The 19,018-nt window shown below is 39.7% G+C and overlaps 2 protein-coding genes across 8 annotated transcripts in view; one reads left to right on the top strand and one right to left on the bottom strand.

The window, feature by feature from the left end:
- Positions 1-13,184, bottom strand: part of fryb (furry homolog b (Drosophila)) — a 96,605-nt gene extending 83,421 nt beyond the window's left edge. For 4 of the 7 annotated variants that reach the window (XM_066699723.1, XM_066699726.1, XM_066699724.1 and 1 more), the window contains exon 1: positions 1,285-1,635. In XM_066699723.1, the coding sequence (XP_066555820.1) occupies positions 1,285-1,459 (175 nt within the window). In that variant the 5' untranslated portion in view covers positions 1,460-1,635. Of the gene's footprint in view, positions 1-1,284; positions 1,642-13,110 lie in introns of those variants that run through there. The other 3 variants (XM_066699731.1, XM_066699732.1, XM_066699734.1) reach the window with 3 other exon arrangements.
- A 1,956-nt stretch (positions 13,185-15,140) lies between these two features.
- Positions 15,141-18,740, top strand: LOC136746878 (coiled-coil domain-containing protein 69-like). Its single transcript, XM_066699722.1, has 9 exons — positions 15,141-15,224; positions 15,791-15,821; positions 16,351-16,520; positions 16,911-16,998; positions 17,230-17,303; positions 17,547-17,621; positions 17,820-17,939; positions 18,129-18,226; positions 18,545-18,740. Exons 1-9 carry the CDS (start codon positions 15,174-15,176, stop codon positions 18,738-18,740), a joined length of 903 nt encoding a protein of 300 aa, XP_066555819.1. The 5' UTR covers positions 15,141-15,173.
- The last annotated feature ends 278 nt before the right edge of the window (positions 18,741-19,018 follow it).

The following is a 19,018-nucleotide window of genomic DNA, read 5'->3' as shown; positions in this document are numbered from 1 at the left end:
TTACAATTCTTGCACTGCATCTCGGGAAGATCACAACTGTCTTAAAATTTCAGGCCATGGTGGGGTGAAGTTATTTCATACTGCCTCATCAAGTCCTTCATTTATTTCTACAGATGAACAGATTGCTTAATCTTCAACCCATTTTGTGGTCACAGCTCCGAAAAAAGCAATTATACAATTTTGCTTCAACAGAGAAAGGCCGGTTTGTTCAGGTTTATCAAGCAATGTAAAATTTGATACACAGGGACTGCTTTAAAGGATTTCCATTCTTAGAAAACATAAAACAATAGACAGGAGAGTCAGTGGAAGAATTAAACAGTTAAATTAACTGGTTATTAAAAACATTATCAAGCTCTGATGAAGAGAAGGAATTTGAAGCATGTCCCCAGAATCCTATTGCGATGGTTTTCCTCCCTGCAGAATATCAGGGTGGCGTTCCCAGCCCTCTCAGAGTTATCTTTACGACAAAGCGCTCAGACATAAATATGAATAACAAGCAACGTTTGAAATCTTGAAGTCATGGATGCTCAGATGAAAGCCCTTTAATCCTGTTGACTGTGGTACCATCTGATACCCTGCACCTGGCCTTGGCAAAAATAAGGCTGAGCCAGCAAATATTTTATAAATTGCTGTGTAGCTAAACACAAGTCAAAAGAGAGGAAAAAAGGCAACAGAACATCTCTATTCTGGAGCAACAAAGGAAAGCCATAGTGGTCACCATAAGACTTCATCCGTGCTTTAAAAGTTTGTATGTTTGCCTGTTGCTGTAATCCTTTACCGAAGTGTAATATTTAAAATCTAGTTGGAACTAGAAACAACTTGACTCTTTGGCACACTTAACAAAATACCCACTGCCACACCTCTGGCTATTTTAGGATTACTGTATTATTGATTTGGAGGGTAGTTTTATATTAACTTCAATAGTGTTTAGCACTACAGTAAGGAACTTGTAGGGGGGAAAAAGTACTAAGAATTGTATGTCAGGAATGACAAAGCAGCGATTTAAGTTCAACAAGTGTAACCGGATGTTACAGCACTTCAGTGACAGCAATTAGAACAGTAGCTTGGAGGGAAACAAACACAATTGGTGTCTTAAATTCGATAAACAGAATAAATGAGTAAGAAAATCTAAATAAATTCATAAAACAACCAGTGCAATGATAATGGCTAATCTTGAGTGCTGAATTTGACATTAAGATCAGAATGTTTCACTTCATATAGATGAGCACCTAGCACTTATCTCCTGCCACACTGTATCAACCCCCCAAAAAACACATATCCTACCTTCAAGAATGGAAGGCCTATTCTTAGTACGTGGTCTTCTAACTCTCCCTTTGAAATAATTCCCTGCAAGTAAGTCCACAGGTAGACTGGACACCCGAACCAAGACGACACCAGCCTGCTGTCCATTATCTCCCTCAGCTTCAGCAATTTTTAAACGGGTCTCATCGAAGGACATGTTGAAATGGTAAAGAACATTACAACTTCAAGCTGTCTTGTGTGTGTGGCATTGAGAGAGACTTGTTCTAGCGTTTCCTGTCGTTAGATTTTGGTCTCTGCCTCGTCCAGTGGCGTTGCCCAGCTGACAGATGCGGGGAGAACAGACGGAGTTTGCTCCTGTGTGTATGTTTTAACCCCAGCACTTGTCAGGGCAGTTTAGCAAGTTACAGTAACATGCGTGAATCGGGCAGGTGTAGGGTTACTCACTCGGCTGCCCCTCCTCCTTTCAGCAGGCAGCAGAGAAAAGAGGAGGAAGCCAGGGAAAGACAAACGCCGCAGTTTGCTGAGAAGTTTGTACACAAGGCAGGCACGCTGGTGTCTGCTGAGGGAAGGCAATCCAACATTGTGTTTTTGTGCAACAAGTTATGGAGAACAATCGCTGCTCATTCACTGAATCTTCCCCTTCCTTAGTACCATTCTGCCTGATTCTTCCTGAACTTCAGCTTTCAGGAGACTGACTTTTGTCACCGATGAATACTGGGCTGTAATGTATTTACACTCTGATTCTGTGCATTTTGTCAGGGTTGTCAAGACTTCAGACGTCTGAATGCCCCCTAGCTGCTGCCACTGTTGTATATTTGTATATTTTATTTCTTTGGGTTTTGTTTCCCCCACCATCAACAAAAATATAATATAAAACACAATGGCAGATATATCATGTAAAGAGTACACACATATGTTAAGATGTGTTAATGCCTAAAACTGCACAATATCAATTTCCATAACTTTCCATGAGCTAGGCTTGTACATGGCCCTAATAGTACCTCCATTCATTTCTGTCTTAGTGTTACTTAAAACAAAAGTCAAATTAAGAGAGAGAAAAAACAAATATTAGACACTAACACTTGAAACATAAGCAAATGATTCAATTTCCACAAAGGGCTCATATATATATTATTTTTTTTAATGTAATTTATTAATGTATTGATTCATAAATTGCTGAGGTCACTAACGTACCTTTTATAAGATAAACAAATTCTAAATAAATAAGCTATGTATGGTAAATGTAAGATTTTTTCCAGGACTTCGCTTCATAAATAATCCAAACATCTGATGAACAGAAGGCGTTTTCTTTTTCAGTGACCACATTTTGGAGGCTTTTTTTAGAAACAATTTCTCCATTCTTTCTTGCCTGTAGAGACTTGGGCAGCTAAAGTTTAGTGTACTCGAAAACAGTGAAGTATGTGAAATTGGGCAATTTGAAGTTGGTGAAAGGCCGGCTACACCCTGACAAAATGACATTTTGTTGCATTAGTTTGGATCCAGCAAACAGGAAATTATGATTAAAATGTAATGAGCCCCTGAGATATAAATCTCTACAGACAGGCCCTTCAGTCAGGTCACCCTCATCGCCTAAAAGATTTACAAATCTGTACTTGAGCTTATCTTAGTGCAGCACATGTAAATACTCCTTAAAGAAAATGAAAATAACTGAACCACGGCAAAGTCTAATTTTCACATTGCTGTTTGGGCACATTTTCTGTACCTTCACTTCAAAAAAAGCCTCCTTCAAACCCTGTCAAACCCCCTAATATTTACAGTCTAATTTCTCTTATTCTGCCATCTGTCTCCTGTGTTAAATACTGGTTGGAAACCTCCCACTTGAACAATGAGATATCTGATAGTGAATTATGGCTGTAAAATAGCAATGTGTATTAAAAACCTGTCAAGTCTCCTCTGAAACCAGGAGTTCTGTGAATAATGCGTTGTGGGATCTCAGAGCCTCACACTACACTTTTGACAATGATAGAATCAATGAGAAATGTAACAACAAAAAAGAGTCAAGAGAGTATATCAGTTTTTTCTTATCCCATTGTCCCTTAATTATTTGCTATCTGCTGAAGCTAATAGAGCCCTGATACATCCATATACGTCAAACTAATCTTGAAAGACTCTTGGAACATTTGATGGAGGTCTGACTGAAAAGTTCTGGCACTTAAGACAAATTGGGTGGTTTCATATTAAGGCTCTGGGCCGCTGAATTGACACAATCTGCCAAGCAGTCGTTCTGCACCATTGACGACTAGAGCGCCGTGACACTCAGAGCTGGCGCATTTCAACATTTATTTTCCTTTTGACATTTAATGCTAGACACATTTGGCTACTCTCAATAATCTCCCTTAAAACAATAAATGAAAAACTAGGTTAAAACACCCCGTTTGCCTACGACACACAGCTTAATTCCACAGCCCAGCCCATCACAAATCACCATCCACTGCAGGGCACGACCAGCAGACTTAACCTTAAGCTAACCTACCCACCTCGGTTCGTCTTAAATGTAATGGTAAACAACCCTGGCCTAACACATGGTGGAGTGTCAAGACCATTGCTACTCTGTGTGCTTTCCATTACTCTCAGCAGACAGAAGCACCTATTAACTAACACCTGGATTTGCAGGTCCGATTCTAAAATTAGGTCAAACCTATACATCCAACATTGTCTCCATCTCTACCAGGAGGAATTTCAACCTATTTTTTAAGAACCCAACGGACATTCAGATGAAGACAAATAACCCAGACACATATAGACATGAGAAAGAGAAACTTAAGGATGTTTGGTTTCATTTCTGTGTCATTTTGAAAAGTAGATGAGAGTTTGTTTGGATTTAGAAAAACAGGTTAAACCCGGCCACTGAGCACAAACTGCATTTCGATTGTTCTTTTTTATTTTCATAGCTTTACTCTGGGTAATCCGCTAAGAGCACTAAACCGTACACTTAACCAGATTACCGGCAGAACTCAGTTAAATAAATAAAAACGTTATGGATCCTTCTGGAATAAAGTGTTGACTTGTGACAGTGTGAAACAAAGTATAGTACTGTATGCTGGATAATGTTACAGGTACATCTGCAATTGAAACTGGTCACTAAACGGCTCTGTAACTAGTTAACCATAAAACAAAATGCAACTACATTCCCCATTGAAAAAACAACATCTACCAGCCTAATGACGCCCAGACTGTAATTTTCTGAGTTTTGGCAAAGCAATTTAAGCGATATGAAAAATCTTTAAAAGAAAAATCAATGAGGAAATTACAATGAAACAGAATTATTAACTGATGTCTGTCCATTTTTTATGTTTCTTTAATTTAAATACAAAATGACCAGTGTTCCTTGTACATTACAGACTGTCTATAATTTTCTGCAAAATTTAATGCTAAGAACAAGTTTATGGACTGTCCTTTCATTAACAATGGTTATTCCTGTGGATAAGGTGCACAGACTGGGCTGATTGGGACCTGTTGTGATACTTGGTAAACAGCAAAAATGTTGAGGGTTTATGTGTGGTTTGTGTGCGTGTGTATGGAGGTGCATATTTGTGTATACTGACATTGTTCGAAATTGGCCACACATTAGGTCATGCAGAGCATTCGTTTTTTATCATTAGTATGCTGACTCCACCTGCAAAATGTAAATGTGACTTGCAATCAGTTTTCTGTCCATAATTTAAAGTGTCTTCCACCTGTTTTGAAACCAATTTAAATCTTTATTCTCTAGAAGCTCTTTGAGAAAAGTTAACTGTGGTAAAAGAATGGTCAAGTGCAGAAAAGTATGAAAAGCCAAAATATATAGCATGTAACATTTGGAATGTAAGAATATATCATACTGAAAACAGTGGCAAAGCAAATACACAGTCCAGGCAAGGGAAAACTGTGTTAGTGTACCAAGATGAGCTTGAAAAAGGGCTCTCCTTCCCACAATCACCCTTTGTAACAGTGGAAGAAGGTGTTTTCACACATGGCGTGGCACCTGTTAACACCTATCAGCACTGCCAGGAGGTCAGGAGAGCAGAGACTCACTACATTGCTCAATGCTGCACGGTATCTCTGCTTAAAACTGGGTCAGAAACTGGGTCAAAGCCTGGACATGAGAGAAAAGATCGCTTTGCTATGTAAACACCTTCGGCACTCGCAAATCTAGTTCTTCTCCTAACCTTGCTGTGTTTGTTCTGCTTTGTTTGTTTGATTTTGGTTGGCCAACTAACATGCAATTTACTTCAGTCATCATTTTTTTTTTAACACTCTGTCATCATTTTTCTTTTCATCCACAACACATTATTTGTTCAGCGGTTGTTTCTCCAAGGTTGAAAAGATGGAGCTGTTGCTACCATACGACTACGGTGTAAAAAAAAAAACGTTGTGCCCACACATATTTCAAGACACAGAAACCTGCTTCTGTGCAATTTCACTTCAGACAAAGAAAAAAACACCAAGAAATTATTTTAAAACTGAACACAAAAAATTCAAAAAAGAGAGAAAGACATAAAAAATATATGTAACAATGCACTTTATAGGGATTGGAAAAGGGCTGTCTTGATTGCCTTCTGGGGATAGAAATATGCCATCTTAAGTACAGTAAATAGCCACAATAATCAGCAGATTATCTTAAGAGTCTTAAAGATACCGCAACATGTTCATTTCTGCATGGAACTGTACTTCCGACGAATACAGTTGGGGATATGGTAAATGGGATATATTAGAAAGCAGCTGAATTAGACTGAACCGAAATACATAAGAAGTTTTGTTAATAAAACAGCCTTTGCTGGAATGGCACATCATTTTAAAATTACTTTTAATATTATTATTTTGTTGTGTTTTTAACCGTGACTTTGATTTCAGGTTTGTCTTTTCAGAGTTAGCCATCATATAAAATAGGAGATATCTCCAGGAGATCTCGTTCCCAGCTTTGCTTTTTCCTTCCCTCGGTGTTTGTGCATTCTAATAAGCAGGAAGCCAAAATAGCCTGTCTGCTGCCAGAATGGCATCCTGTAGAGACTAAGCAGTTAAAGCAATGAAAGGCAAATACTGCACAAATATTTACACAGGGCATGATCATTAATTAGTTCAGTACATTGGGACTGGAAAAATGTGAGAAATATGCTGCCATTTCAAGTACTGTATTCAGCAATCAGCTTGCCCTGTTTTTAGCATCAATGTATTTTTTTTTACATTTATATTTAGACCTCCTGGTGTGTATTCAAATTATTCCCCATCAGAAAATAATCCAATCTGGACATTTATTTTCCACATTTTTGGATTGGTTATTGAATGGTAAAAAAAAGGAAAAGAAAATCAACAGAATTACTTTATCAATAATGACAACACAGCACGACTCTCTGCCAGTAATGCAAGTCATGACAGTAACTACTAAACAACAAAACTATAAACAGCATCCCAAGGTCAGTGTCATGAAATAAATATTTCCTTCTTGTTTCATTTTGTTTTGGGAGGGGTTTGTAGTAATGTTAAATATTAGTAACAAATCAGGTGTTGTGAAAATAAAGCTCAAAGTTGTCACATGGTGAACAAATCTGAGGAGGGTCAGCTTGATTCACTCTATCAGCAATTTCATAGTTTTGATTACATCTAATTAATTGATTATCGCCCCCCCCAAAGATGACTGTTGTACTTTACTTTATGGTATAGGAGTTAAGAAGAAAAATATTCTTCACCAGACACAGTGCTTTGGTCAAGTTATCTATTCAGGATAGGCTGAAACATGGTAGAAGTTCGGTGCTCTTTACAGTTGCAGTGAACATTTTACTGGAAGTTCAAATGCAATGAAGCTCATTTAATATAATTATTATTTAAAAATGAAGATTCTCATTTCCGAGGACGTGCATCATGTCAGCTTGTTAATAATGTGTGTCATTGAGACAAATCACACTGTTCCATCTCCTTCAAAGTTCTCTGGCAGGCTCCTGTGTACAGTAACCCCTTTTAACTGCCTCGGATTAGCACAGGATGAGCGTCTATTGCCAGGCTAAGCCATTCGCTGGAACAACTGTGAAACACTAGTGCCCTCTAATGTTGCAAACGTGCAGATTCTCATGGAGGGGGAAGAAAATGCATTCTCTGGGCAAAACAATGTCACAGTTATTAATATTAACAAAAAAGGAAATGGGTGTAAAATAGGAACAGTAACAGTACGGTTAGGCAGTTTTTCAATGCTCACAAACCTGTACTACCCCCCCACTAAAATAAAATGTAGAGTACATAGTCAAGTCCAATGCTACTTCAGTGTTACAGGTGAAGACAATTAACATTCATCTTGAAGTTCTCAGTCACACAGAGACGAGACTGAAACCTGAGACCTGCAGTGGATATAGCCCATGCTGTCAAGGACGCTTGCTGATAAAGACTAATTAAAAATTTACTTGATGATAAGATCAATACTGATCCTGTCTGTTAAAGAAATCTTTCAATCTGGTACTTTATATGAACATAATTTGGCTTACAACAATTATTACGATGATGACGATGATGATGATGGTGAAAATAATAATATTAATATCATAATAATAACAAACAATAAGTAATTTATTTTAGGGAGTAAAGTTCATACATGTTTGGGGGAGGGGAAATCTCATTGTCGTAAATGAAATGATTCAGTATCGCCTTTTTGCATGTGCCAAAAAAGACATCCATTTATGAAAAATTCAGAAGGGCTTTAATCTCACTGATCAGCCCTTGGGATGTATCATACTGATCTGTATTTGTGATTGGAAAGGTCTTCAAATGAGGACAGGCCTGGAGAACAATCACTGTGAAGCTGCCAAGGGTCATACAGGTTCCCGCGTACTTGACAATTTAACCAACAAAAGGAAACAGGAACCAAACACTTTGTGGCAGAGAAACAATTCAGTAATCTGTTGCCATGGAGAAGACCAGTCTGTTGGTTAGCAGGGGCAGAGCCAGGACTGTTGAATAATTTATACACTTCTAATATTAGGCAAGCTCATTTAAAGCTAATTCTATGAAGCCTTCATGCATATTTAAAGCATTAAATGTCACCAAAGGGGAATTTTAAAAGTACAATGGCATATAAACAAGTCGGATATCAGAACTATAACTTTGTGAAGACATGTACTGCATGCATGAAAAAAGATGCACTGGAGCATATTTTAAGGAGTATATTAAGGAATGGCTATTGGATTACAGCAATTGCTTTTTCAACAAGTTAATGGGGTCTGACTGGCCTGTTTAAAGAAATGTCTAAACTAGAACTCAATTTGAATCAGTTGTAAATGCCTTTGTGGGTTTCACACTTACCAGCTTGATGTTTTTAACAATAGGTAGTAGCTTTAGAAGTATGCACTTTTGTATAATAACATATGGTAAGAAGCTAGCAAACCATGTGAAAAACTAAATCCAGACATTGTGTGTCACTGAGGTCAACAGTTATTACTCAGCTTCTTTTGATTTAAAACTAGTCTTTTGTAAAAACACATATTTTTCCTTTATAATTCATAAAATAGGGCCAGATGAAATCTTCTTATCCTTCCAACAAAACACAAGATCTAGACATAGATATAGGTACAGTAGTCACATGTTCACATTAAATAACTTATATGAGTCTCCCTATTTTTTTTAATCTTCAAAAATCATGTGTATTTAGGTTTTTATTTTACAGCCAGAATGTGTAGTTTAATCTAATTTACAAATCATTATTTCCCTTCAAACGTTTTGTTATTTTTGTTTCACAGAATCTGCAGTTACTGCTTAAGCAATGCCATACTAATCATTTTGTAATATTGTATAATACATTTGGCAGCTATGCAAACACATACAAGACAATGATTAATCTGTAATCCAAGAATAGTTGTTGTACAGTTACTTCTCAACGTTCTGCTCAACTCTTCCTGAAAAGTCACTACACCACAGGAAGAGGCTCTTTATTTGAATAATCAATATAACTGGGGGAAATGCAGCCTCTGTTGAGATGATGAAGAACAAATACAATAAGATTTAAATACTGGTCAAACTGTGAGTATTATGGACACACACACACAAAGTATTTTAATTGGATAACAGGTGGAGAATGTATGACTGCCTGACTGATCAATGTAGACAATATGTATACTTGAAATTATGGGTCTTAATTCAACTGGAGTTATTTTATTATCTTAATGCAAACATCCCTCCAAACACCAAATTAAAGCCCTATTCTGTCTGATCCCTTCTACTGTATGGTTAGGTAGGTAGTCTCAGTGACAAAAATAACTTCATTTAGAAATGTGATCAAAGTGTCTGCCAAATGAATAAACGATAACATAAAAGGCTGTCATCAAAGGTAATTGGGACAACACTGTTTGTTGTGTTCTGTTGAAGTTTTTCACTGCAAAGAATAAACCCCATACAGTATTTCATGGTTCAGTAAAGATGGCCTTTCACTTTGCACAGACTGCCGTTACTGGTGAGCCAAGCTCTAGGAGCACAGCCACCATATGGAAACTTCACTTCCTCACTGAGCCATCTGCTCCATACAACACGATCTGACCTTCCCCAGGACACATCTGAACCATTTCAGAGGGGCGTCTCCCATTCACTCTCCAGAAAATAGGCAGGATGTGTTCATATGTATACGACGCCTAAATGCACTTTGAAATGAACTCCTCCAATTAGGGAGATGTGAGACGCCAAGGTTCAATACTGTTCTTTGAGCTATAACACCCTCCATTTGAGTGGGAAAAAAACTGAAAAAAAATTATTTATTAACCATGACGTGTGCTGAACTAGTTCTTCCGAATGAAAGTGACAGATGCGACTTCTGTAGCAGAATTTCTGTGTTAAAATAGAACAACGCTACATGAACAGCAAAGTTTGTTCCGATAAATCAAACAAATAAAAACAAGTTCATAAGAACGGTAATGAAATGTGACACATCTCCTGTGGCTAAGACAATATGAATCACCCCTGTCAGGGCCAGCAGAGCGAGACTTTATTAAATTGGTTAAGGTCTGGTTCCTGTGACAACCCGGGCCACAGGGAGTGGTTGTTAATGAGACATTTCAGTGCCTAACAATCCCGAGCCCTGCACCTGTTTCTCACTCCGGCTCGATAGCAAGGCCAACGTCAGTCTATAAAACAGCCCCAAATGTGGTTAATAGACAAACAGTGTCGCCCCAATCAACCGGTAATCCACACAATAGGCCTATTAAGTTACTGCTGTGTGAACATGCTCTTTTATAACTTTTTATAACAGTTCACCGCCTTTATATGAAGGTTTTCAAAAGGACAGGAATATAGGCAGTAATAGACACCTTCACTTCAACTGTGTAATAAAGGATGTATGCTGTCGTTTGTGTGAGGGGTTTCAAGTAACAATGTAACGCTACACATGACATAAAGGCTAAATACGGAACTTTTCGGCAATGCTTGGTATTTAATCACTGGTCAAATGTCACCACTTGCCTCTCAGTATCATGGTACTGGTGGAGGCAAAATACAGACATAATCAAGGCAGTATATTATTCATTATAGGCTCTATATTTAATATATATATATATATATATATATATATATATATATATATATAAAGTAGAGTCTCCCACATAGGTATATAGGCCTAAATATGTCTAAAGGTTTAACTTAATTGATCAAAAGGAAATGAAATAATATTTACTTTAATTTGATGTATACTTCAAGTAAATACTGAAAGTTATTAAACAAAATCCATATTTTTCCTGTTCTGGATTACTGCCTAATTTACACTTCCATACAAATCCATCCTTGGGCATAATACAAAACCTTACTTTGGTAGAATAAAGAAAACAATGTTAAAATATACCACTGGTTAACTGCTGGCTAATACACTGCAGAGCTGTATCCTGGTAAGCACTCCCAGCCTATGATAACATTTTGAAAGGAGGGGTTATAGTCATATGAATGTCATATTGCATTTCTTCTGTATTAGCATGCATTGCCATAGAAACAGAAATGGGTACTATGGTCATTTTAACAGAGAAAGAAAACTAAATCTTTCTGCTAGTAGAATATTGTACAACACATTTGGGATTATATAGAACAAAATAGAAAATATCGATTTGTTCATTGAAAAGCATGTGGCTACATTAAACACAGTGTATGCAGAGTGGAAGCAAAGCATGATATTAAGATACTACTTACAATTAGAAAACAGGTGCAAATACAATGCAAAGTCAAAGCATTTATAGAACTTTTGGGTTGGTCTTCCAAGTCTCATTGATAACACACTCAAAAACATAAAAAAAAAACATTTAAAAAAGACATGATGGGAAATCCCAGCACTTATATATTTACAACATGATACATGATTAAAACAGTATATCCATGAACCCTTCGTGAGGCACGGGATGGTAATCTAGGCTAAGTAATGCACATCTAGGAAACAAGGATGCCACATACCACAGAAGCTGCTCATGTCATAAAATATTTACTCCCTAGCCTCATAAATTGCTGATTTGTAAATTAGACATGCAGGAAAATCTGACAACTAGGTCAGAAAGGGCACTCTGTATAATACAACATCTGGCATCATGTGTAGCAAGCTGGGAGAGTTTATCACCTTTACACATTTATGTGCAAGGGGAACCCATGCCTGTTCTAATGAATTACTATGAATTTTCAGTCCATGTTTTTCAGTTTCTATAATCATTTTGCAATGTTTTTAAAAAGACTGTTAACAATGGCAGATTGCAAATACCTCCCTGAATCAAGCAGTAACAAACTAATTGTGTATTTGGGAATTGAGTTTTTTTATTTTAATTATTTGGTTTGTTGTTTTTGTTCTTTGTTTTGGGTTTCTTATAACAATGATTTAGAATGTCTTATTTCCCAGTAATTCTCTTAATTTATTCCTTGCAATGGCGCCACTACGAAAAGAAAATAGAAAAATACATGATTACACATGATTTCTGATAGCTTGCAACCAGGTTTAGAGTTGTCCGATTTCAAGAGTAATTCTACAGGCATGTATAGGACAGAAAGGTGTAATGGCAATATCAACACGGCTTCGTTAAAGGCTGTTTTAGGACTTGCTGGGGAAACTTAGATTGTGTCAGAGACATTCACAGTAACAATGAGTGAGTAGGTGTAGAGCAAACTATGACTCCTAACTCCAAACTGCAGTCTCCTGTACCCTCCAGCGCAGAAACACAAATAGTTCAAGCAACACTAGCCTGTTAATACATTCAGGATATAGGATAGTATGAGGATATAATAGGAGGATATCATTTCCAAATATATATGATAGCTTCCAGGATTCATATTCTAATTCCCCTTCATGGCTTCCCCAGATCTCCATTTACAATCATGTGAACAGGTGCTCCTAACAGGGCACTACTAGACAAGTGAACAAGAGAGAACATGTTTCATGGGCGCTAGACTGACTTTATGTTTAAAAATCCCTCATTGCATACACGCACTTGTCCAAAGCCAGGCATGTAACATATTACATGTGTAGCACATGGTCTGCCGGTTGGTAAGGACCTCCTGGCACCCTCACCACACTGACTGGTGGAGCTGGTACAACACTGCACAAACTAGAGACCCGGGCAAAGCGGGGGGTACTGTATTCACACAATATATACATGTACACTGGCATCACTGATAACCGAGGCAGCATGAGTGCCTTCTTGCAAACGAAAAGCAACGATCATCAGTGACTCGGTTTCTCTCGATAGTATCTGACATTGTGAGAAGCACAAACAACACACATTTAATTGAAAATGGTATAAATATTTGATCACTATGCATTGGCGGAATGATGGCACACACTCCACTCGCCGCTCGCCACATAAGACACACTCTTGGCAAATACAATGTTACACAAGGTATCTGTGTGTTTATTACCGTATGTATGTTGCTCTGCGTCTTATTGCTCCATCTCTTCTGCAAACACTTCGTCCCAAAGCCGTTATAATCGGGTCCTTTTCACTCTTGGTGGAAACATAAAGACACCTCCTCCACTCGCTCTGTGACAAGCGGCTCTTTTCTTTTTCCCAGCAGTGTGCCCTGAGGCATCAGCGCCACCCCTAGCGACCAATCAGATGTGGTGGATTGGAGGGAAGAGAAAATGCCCGGTTCCCATTGGCCGACTCGCATGCCAATATTGTTAGACACGCCTCCGTGTATCTGAAATACCTGATACGAGGTGTTACATGTAATAATATACTGTATTGACAATCCATTTTAAAAGTTGTCTGGCGCTGGGTTCTCTTTGTCTCTCCCTCCCTCCATATGCCTAGACCACAGTTAAAATATATATCTGTTCAACCCCTTGTTCAATTTACATACCCTTTCCAGTGCTTGTGCACTTGAACTTCACCGAGAGCACCTTGACCATTTAAAAGTAGGCCTATCCTTGAGACAGACCATGCAACATGATTTCTTCAACATGTTACAAGGACCATTTACTGACAAGATATGTCAAATCCTGACACGATATATCCCACAAATCAAGCATCCTTCCTTTATCACAAATGGTGAATTCCAACTCCACATCACCGCCTAAGGCGGAAACCCACAAATTGCGGGTACATATTAGATCACCTGTATGCTATAGTGGCCTAAACTGCTCAAGGCTCTGTAGCTGACATACATAGACAGGGACAGCAACCTTGAATGGACAGCAATAAGGATCCATTCAAGGTCTTTGACAATTTCAACGTATGCTACTTCATGTTCTGCCCTTGCACTTTGAGACATTTAGGAACCTATATAGAAAGACAACAGAGATAAGGGGCTTGACATGGTTACCCCAGCCTGAAGACTGACATTTTGTACTGCTTCAATCTGGCTTTTAAAAGACAGTTCTTTGCACTGAAATGTAAAAAGCCCCTGATTGAAAAGGGTAATATTTCATGACAAGCAGGTGCAGGTGGTATCCACAGCAGTGCACTGTACAGGTCCGTGCACATAGTCCCAGGAGGGCAGGGATGAAACTCAGAAAAGGGACACTGCTGATGAATTCTGGATTGGAGGGGTGGGTGTTGGCGATTTGTCGAGCGGAAAGGGGGATGAATTGTCGTCCTGGGGGCACTGCAGCACTACAGAAGGGCACTTAATGAGTGGCAGGGCAAATGGGCAGGGGCACTGGACATGAATATCAGAATTACCCACCCTGTATCTCTAGGGAGAAAATACCATATTATACACAAGAGTGTTATAAAAATGTACAGTAATCGTAAAATCAAGATGTGGGACATTAGTGTCAACTTTAATAGAATTTAGACATTACTCATTTAATATATATCTTGCAAGATTCCTATCTAATGCCGGGGTCACACTACACGATTTTAAGCCCGATTTGGCCCTCACGACAGATCGGCACTGATCGTCACGACAAGCAGCTGGTCGGGGTCCCGCTGCCGATGGTCGTGCAGTGACAGACAGATGCATCGCTGGCCTCCGATCTGATCGTAAGCTGGTCGGAGCCGCTACGACTTTATTAAACGTTTAATATTTACGACTCGAGCGGCACCGATCGTGGAGAGTGACGTGATCAGCAGCCAATGAGAGCCGAGCTGACTGAAGCAGAGAAAAGAAACGGAAGAATAAGATTGTCATACGTATTTATTAAAATACTTCAAATACCAATGGTTGTTTCGGGGCAAGTTATTTTAAAATACTATATGCTTTTTGTGTTTGTGACCATGATACAAATATCGGGGGGGTTGTAATTGCTAGATTTGAATATTGCCCCGCACAAACTACGCCCCTGCGTGTACCGCCCGTGCACGGAGACGGAGGAATTGTGACGTCATACATCATTTCCCACAGTTCATTTTATGACGTTACACGAACTCCCCATGTTGATCACAGTTGTTGTTGGTGTTGTACTAGCGGGAGTGCAAAGTATATCCGATCCGTGAGTAGGTGCATTAAAAGCCGAGGACAGACGCACAATAGCAGATATGGGTTGCTGTCAGAGCCAACAACGCAGCAGCATATCGCGCAATTCACAGGTACTGAACAGAGGATTTGTGTTAATGCATTGCCAGTACAATTACACAAACAGTTTGTCTTTGATACAGCTGAGCTCAGATAGAAGATGTGAGTACAGCAGTAGTTGCTGCATTCAAACGGGCGGTCAAAACGTCAAGGGGAGTGACTTGGACTTCGGAGGAAACCGAGACCTGTCTCCCATCCCTTCCTTCACTCTTCCCCTGGGTTCTGCATTGTTTTTGTCTTCGGAGTAAAATACATATGAAACACCGATATGCAATGCAGGAAAATGTGTATCCGTTGTTTTAATTATACAAAACGAACCGAGTTCACATGGAAACGAACCCGGCACGTTTGTATTGTACACAAGGCCAGTGTGAACAGCTAGCACACTGATACATTGTTTCACAGCAAACGAACCACTGCAAACCCCCTATATAATATATATGAACCTTTGTTTGTCTTTATCACTGTATCATTTAGCTCATTGCATAATTGTATGAGATAGCAGTTGCCTACATACTGAAGTCAAACAGCTATATCAAGACAAATACATGCTTATATACTGTTCTTCATTTTATTTTAGACAACAGATGGACACAGAGAGGATCGACGTGGTAAGTTTGTAGATCACTTTCTTTAACTCACTGTTGCTACCTTCACCTCAAAGTGTTTATTAGTGGCATGAGGTCGGACACATAACTCCATGAGGCTGCTTTTTAAAACTTAAATGTAAATGATCCATAAATGAATCTCAGCAAGTCAATTGGTAAATACGGGGATATATAAATTAAAGCAAAAGCAAAACATATACAAGCTGATGGGTATCATTTCTGAATGAATGTTATTCTTAAGGAAATATTTGTATCCTTTATACGTGCATTGGTGTTTGATTTCCTCCTTATGACACAAACTCCAGATGTCACTGGCTTTATGTTAGTATCCCAGTGCAGAATATCGGTTCCCTGTAGTGAGAGCTGAAGTGCCTCCAGTAATTGTTTGAAGAATACCTTATACTCTGGGTCAATACAGTGTCTTTGAGGTTGTTTTCATTGTGTGAAGAAGTGACTCCGTCTGTGGAGTTGGTGCTGTCAGCTGCATTTTTCTGCTGTTCTGAGCTGCTGTTTGGTGTCTTTGCCTGCTTAGACCGATCCCAGCACGAGGCCACAGGGCTGGCACAGCTTCGGCACCAGCATGAGAGGGAGCTGCAGGAACTGCGGGAAACCCTTCTTGCTGCTGGGAAACAGGAGAGAGAGGAGCTGCTAAGGTTCCAGCGAGAGGAGATTGAGAGGGTGAGGCAGGATGTTGCAAACAAGGTATCTCTACTGTCCCTTTATTAATAGCACTGAATCAGAAGCAATTACATTTACTATTACTATGTCACTGATAAGCCCCCGAGTGAAAAGAAACACCCAAGTATTTGGTGCTGCTTTGAGGAATGGTTTGGGTCAAATTCCAAGTTTAATTTAATTTACAAGACATTAAAGAGATTAAACAAATACGAAAAGTAATATTTGATCATCCTCGTCAGCCTTAAAAAGCCAGCTAATTGGGAACACGGCCTGGTGTGTATGTCCATTCATTTATTGGTTTGCAGTGTCTGTTTGTGGTTGTCGGGCTTCTAGCTTGTCTTTTGCCCCCAGCCTTGTGTATGAAAGGATAGATGAACACTTCAATCGTGTCTCTGCATCTCTCTCCCTTTTCAGGTGAAATCCGAAACCTCTGCACAGCTCCGTGCTGTGCGTGTTACCCGTGAAGTATTGTTCATGGATGCAAACAACAGGACAATAGAAGGTGTGTGTAACTTTTGTGTTTTTGCTTTTCTCTGTATTAACGTCCCTTTGTGCACCAGTGATTTCCTAGTTCTGCCTTTTGTACAGTCAATATGCATTTCCGCACCAGGGAAGCACAACAGAAATAGTGCTGTGTCCCTTAAACCCACGCGTGAAGCATCACGTCAGCCTGTGAAAGGTTCTTATGTTGGGAGCCTGAAGTCTCAGTGTGTGTGTTCATATGTTTTCACAGGGTTGCAGCAATCTCTGGATGAAGACAAGTCATCACTGACCAAGAGCTGTGAGGCGGCTCGAGCATCATTCCAGGTTCAGTCCTTTTTCAGGATCAGTGAATTGTCAAACCCTGTTGCAGGTTAACCCTGTCACTGCCATTTCCACTTAGAAAACTGTACCTTGTGAATCATTGTTGAAGTTTGTTGTTGTTCATTTATTCAGATACAGAACCTGTATGATTTTGTGTTGCTTGGGAATACGCACTCCCCCAAGTCTGTTTTTCCCCCTGAAATCCAACTGCTTCACTGCTTGACCTCATGTATCAATTGTCTGCAGGGGACAGTAGATGATCACAACACAGAGGATTCTCAAGAGTCCATCTTCAGAAGAGACCTGTGGATTAATATTCGGGTATGTTGACTGTATTCACATGCATTGAGAACAAACACATGAATGATTCTGTAAAGCTCTGGAGTCTGTCGTAGGTCAAGTGCAGACTAGGACACTAGTTGTCTAAACTTCACATAAAAATGTGTTTACTGGAGACAGTTTCTAAGCATCACTGCAGAAATGCTGGCTTGTTGTCAAATCCCTGATCTACTCTTTCAGACCCATGGCAGCCCTGGTGCATTTTGGGAGCAGGAGCTGCAGAGCCTTCACTCAGTGATCTGCATGAAGAGCCAGCAGATCAAAGTGCTCAGCCGTAAAGAGCACCAGATGCAATCCCTGGTAAGGACAAGAACTTTGTGTCCATGTTTTCCACACTGGCAGTCCAAGTTCATATCAATAATCAATAATTGCTTTTAAGAGTTGTTTCAATTAGAAAACACCCATCTTTGGAGAGTTCTATTCGGTCATTCGTTCCAGCGTGGCTGTGTCTCATGTCTGAGGAAATCCTTTCATCTTTATTGTCTGCAGACTGAGAAGAACCTGTTTTTGAAGAAGCAGTTGAAGAAGATCCAACACTGCAATGAGGAGCTGAGTGCCCAACATCAGGACCTACAGACTTATATCCAGTATGTCTCTGAGAGGAAGGAAAACAGCCTCCTAGTGTTTGTAATAATCTTAAGATAAAAGTGTTTCAGTGGAAGAAACCAACACAGCAGACAAAGCAGGAAATAAGGAATGAGTGCAGGGCTCTTAAAACAGAAATAAGGCTTGTTCACTACACTTTTAAAGCATTTGTTTAAATGTCTTTTACCTGTTCTCCTTGTGAAATCAAACCATATGCAGTAGAAGCTCGTGTATCTGGAATGTGATTGAGACATGGTGTGTGTCGTTTGCTGTTGTTTGCTGTGTCCTGAACCCGCGCTGTGTCTTGTGTTGCTCCTCAGGCAGCTGACAGGAGAGCTGACCGCACTGCAGCAGGCGCTGGCCAAGGAGTCCCAGCACACTCAGAAGCTGGGCCTGCAGAAGGAGCAGCTGCATTACAGACTCTCCAGTCCAGAGTCTCCTGTCCCGTCTCACCCCTCACCTCTCCCCTCACTGAGCCCAGCGAACAGCAGGCAGAGGAGCCGCGCGCTGCATTGACAGCCTGCCCGGCCAGAAAACACCCAGGCATACGGTGCCCGTTTTTGGACATCCTCACGGATCAGTCGTCCTCGAGTCAAGTATCAAGCATCACCCACTCAAGTCTCTGGTATCAGGATCATTACTCACCCCTCCCTCAGTCAATCGTCATTGTGTCAGGTATCAGGTATCAGGCATCAGGTATCAGTTATCACGTATCAGGTGTCAGGTATCAGTTATCACGCGTCAGGTATCAGTTATCACGCGTCAGGTGACAGGTATCAGGTATCAGATATCAG

This window comes from Amia ocellicauda, chromosome 3 (genome assembly GCF_036373705.1).
Source record: "Amia ocellicauda isolate fAmiCal2 chromosome 3, fAmiCal2.hap1, whole genome shotgun sequence".
In the NCBI taxonomy this organism is placed as follows: Eukaryota; Metazoa; Chordata; class Actinopteri; order Amiiformes; family Amiidae; genus Amia; species Amia ocellicauda.
The sequence above is the reverse complement of the archived record's forward strand: the minus strand, read 5'-3'. Positions and strand labels throughout refer to the sequence as shown.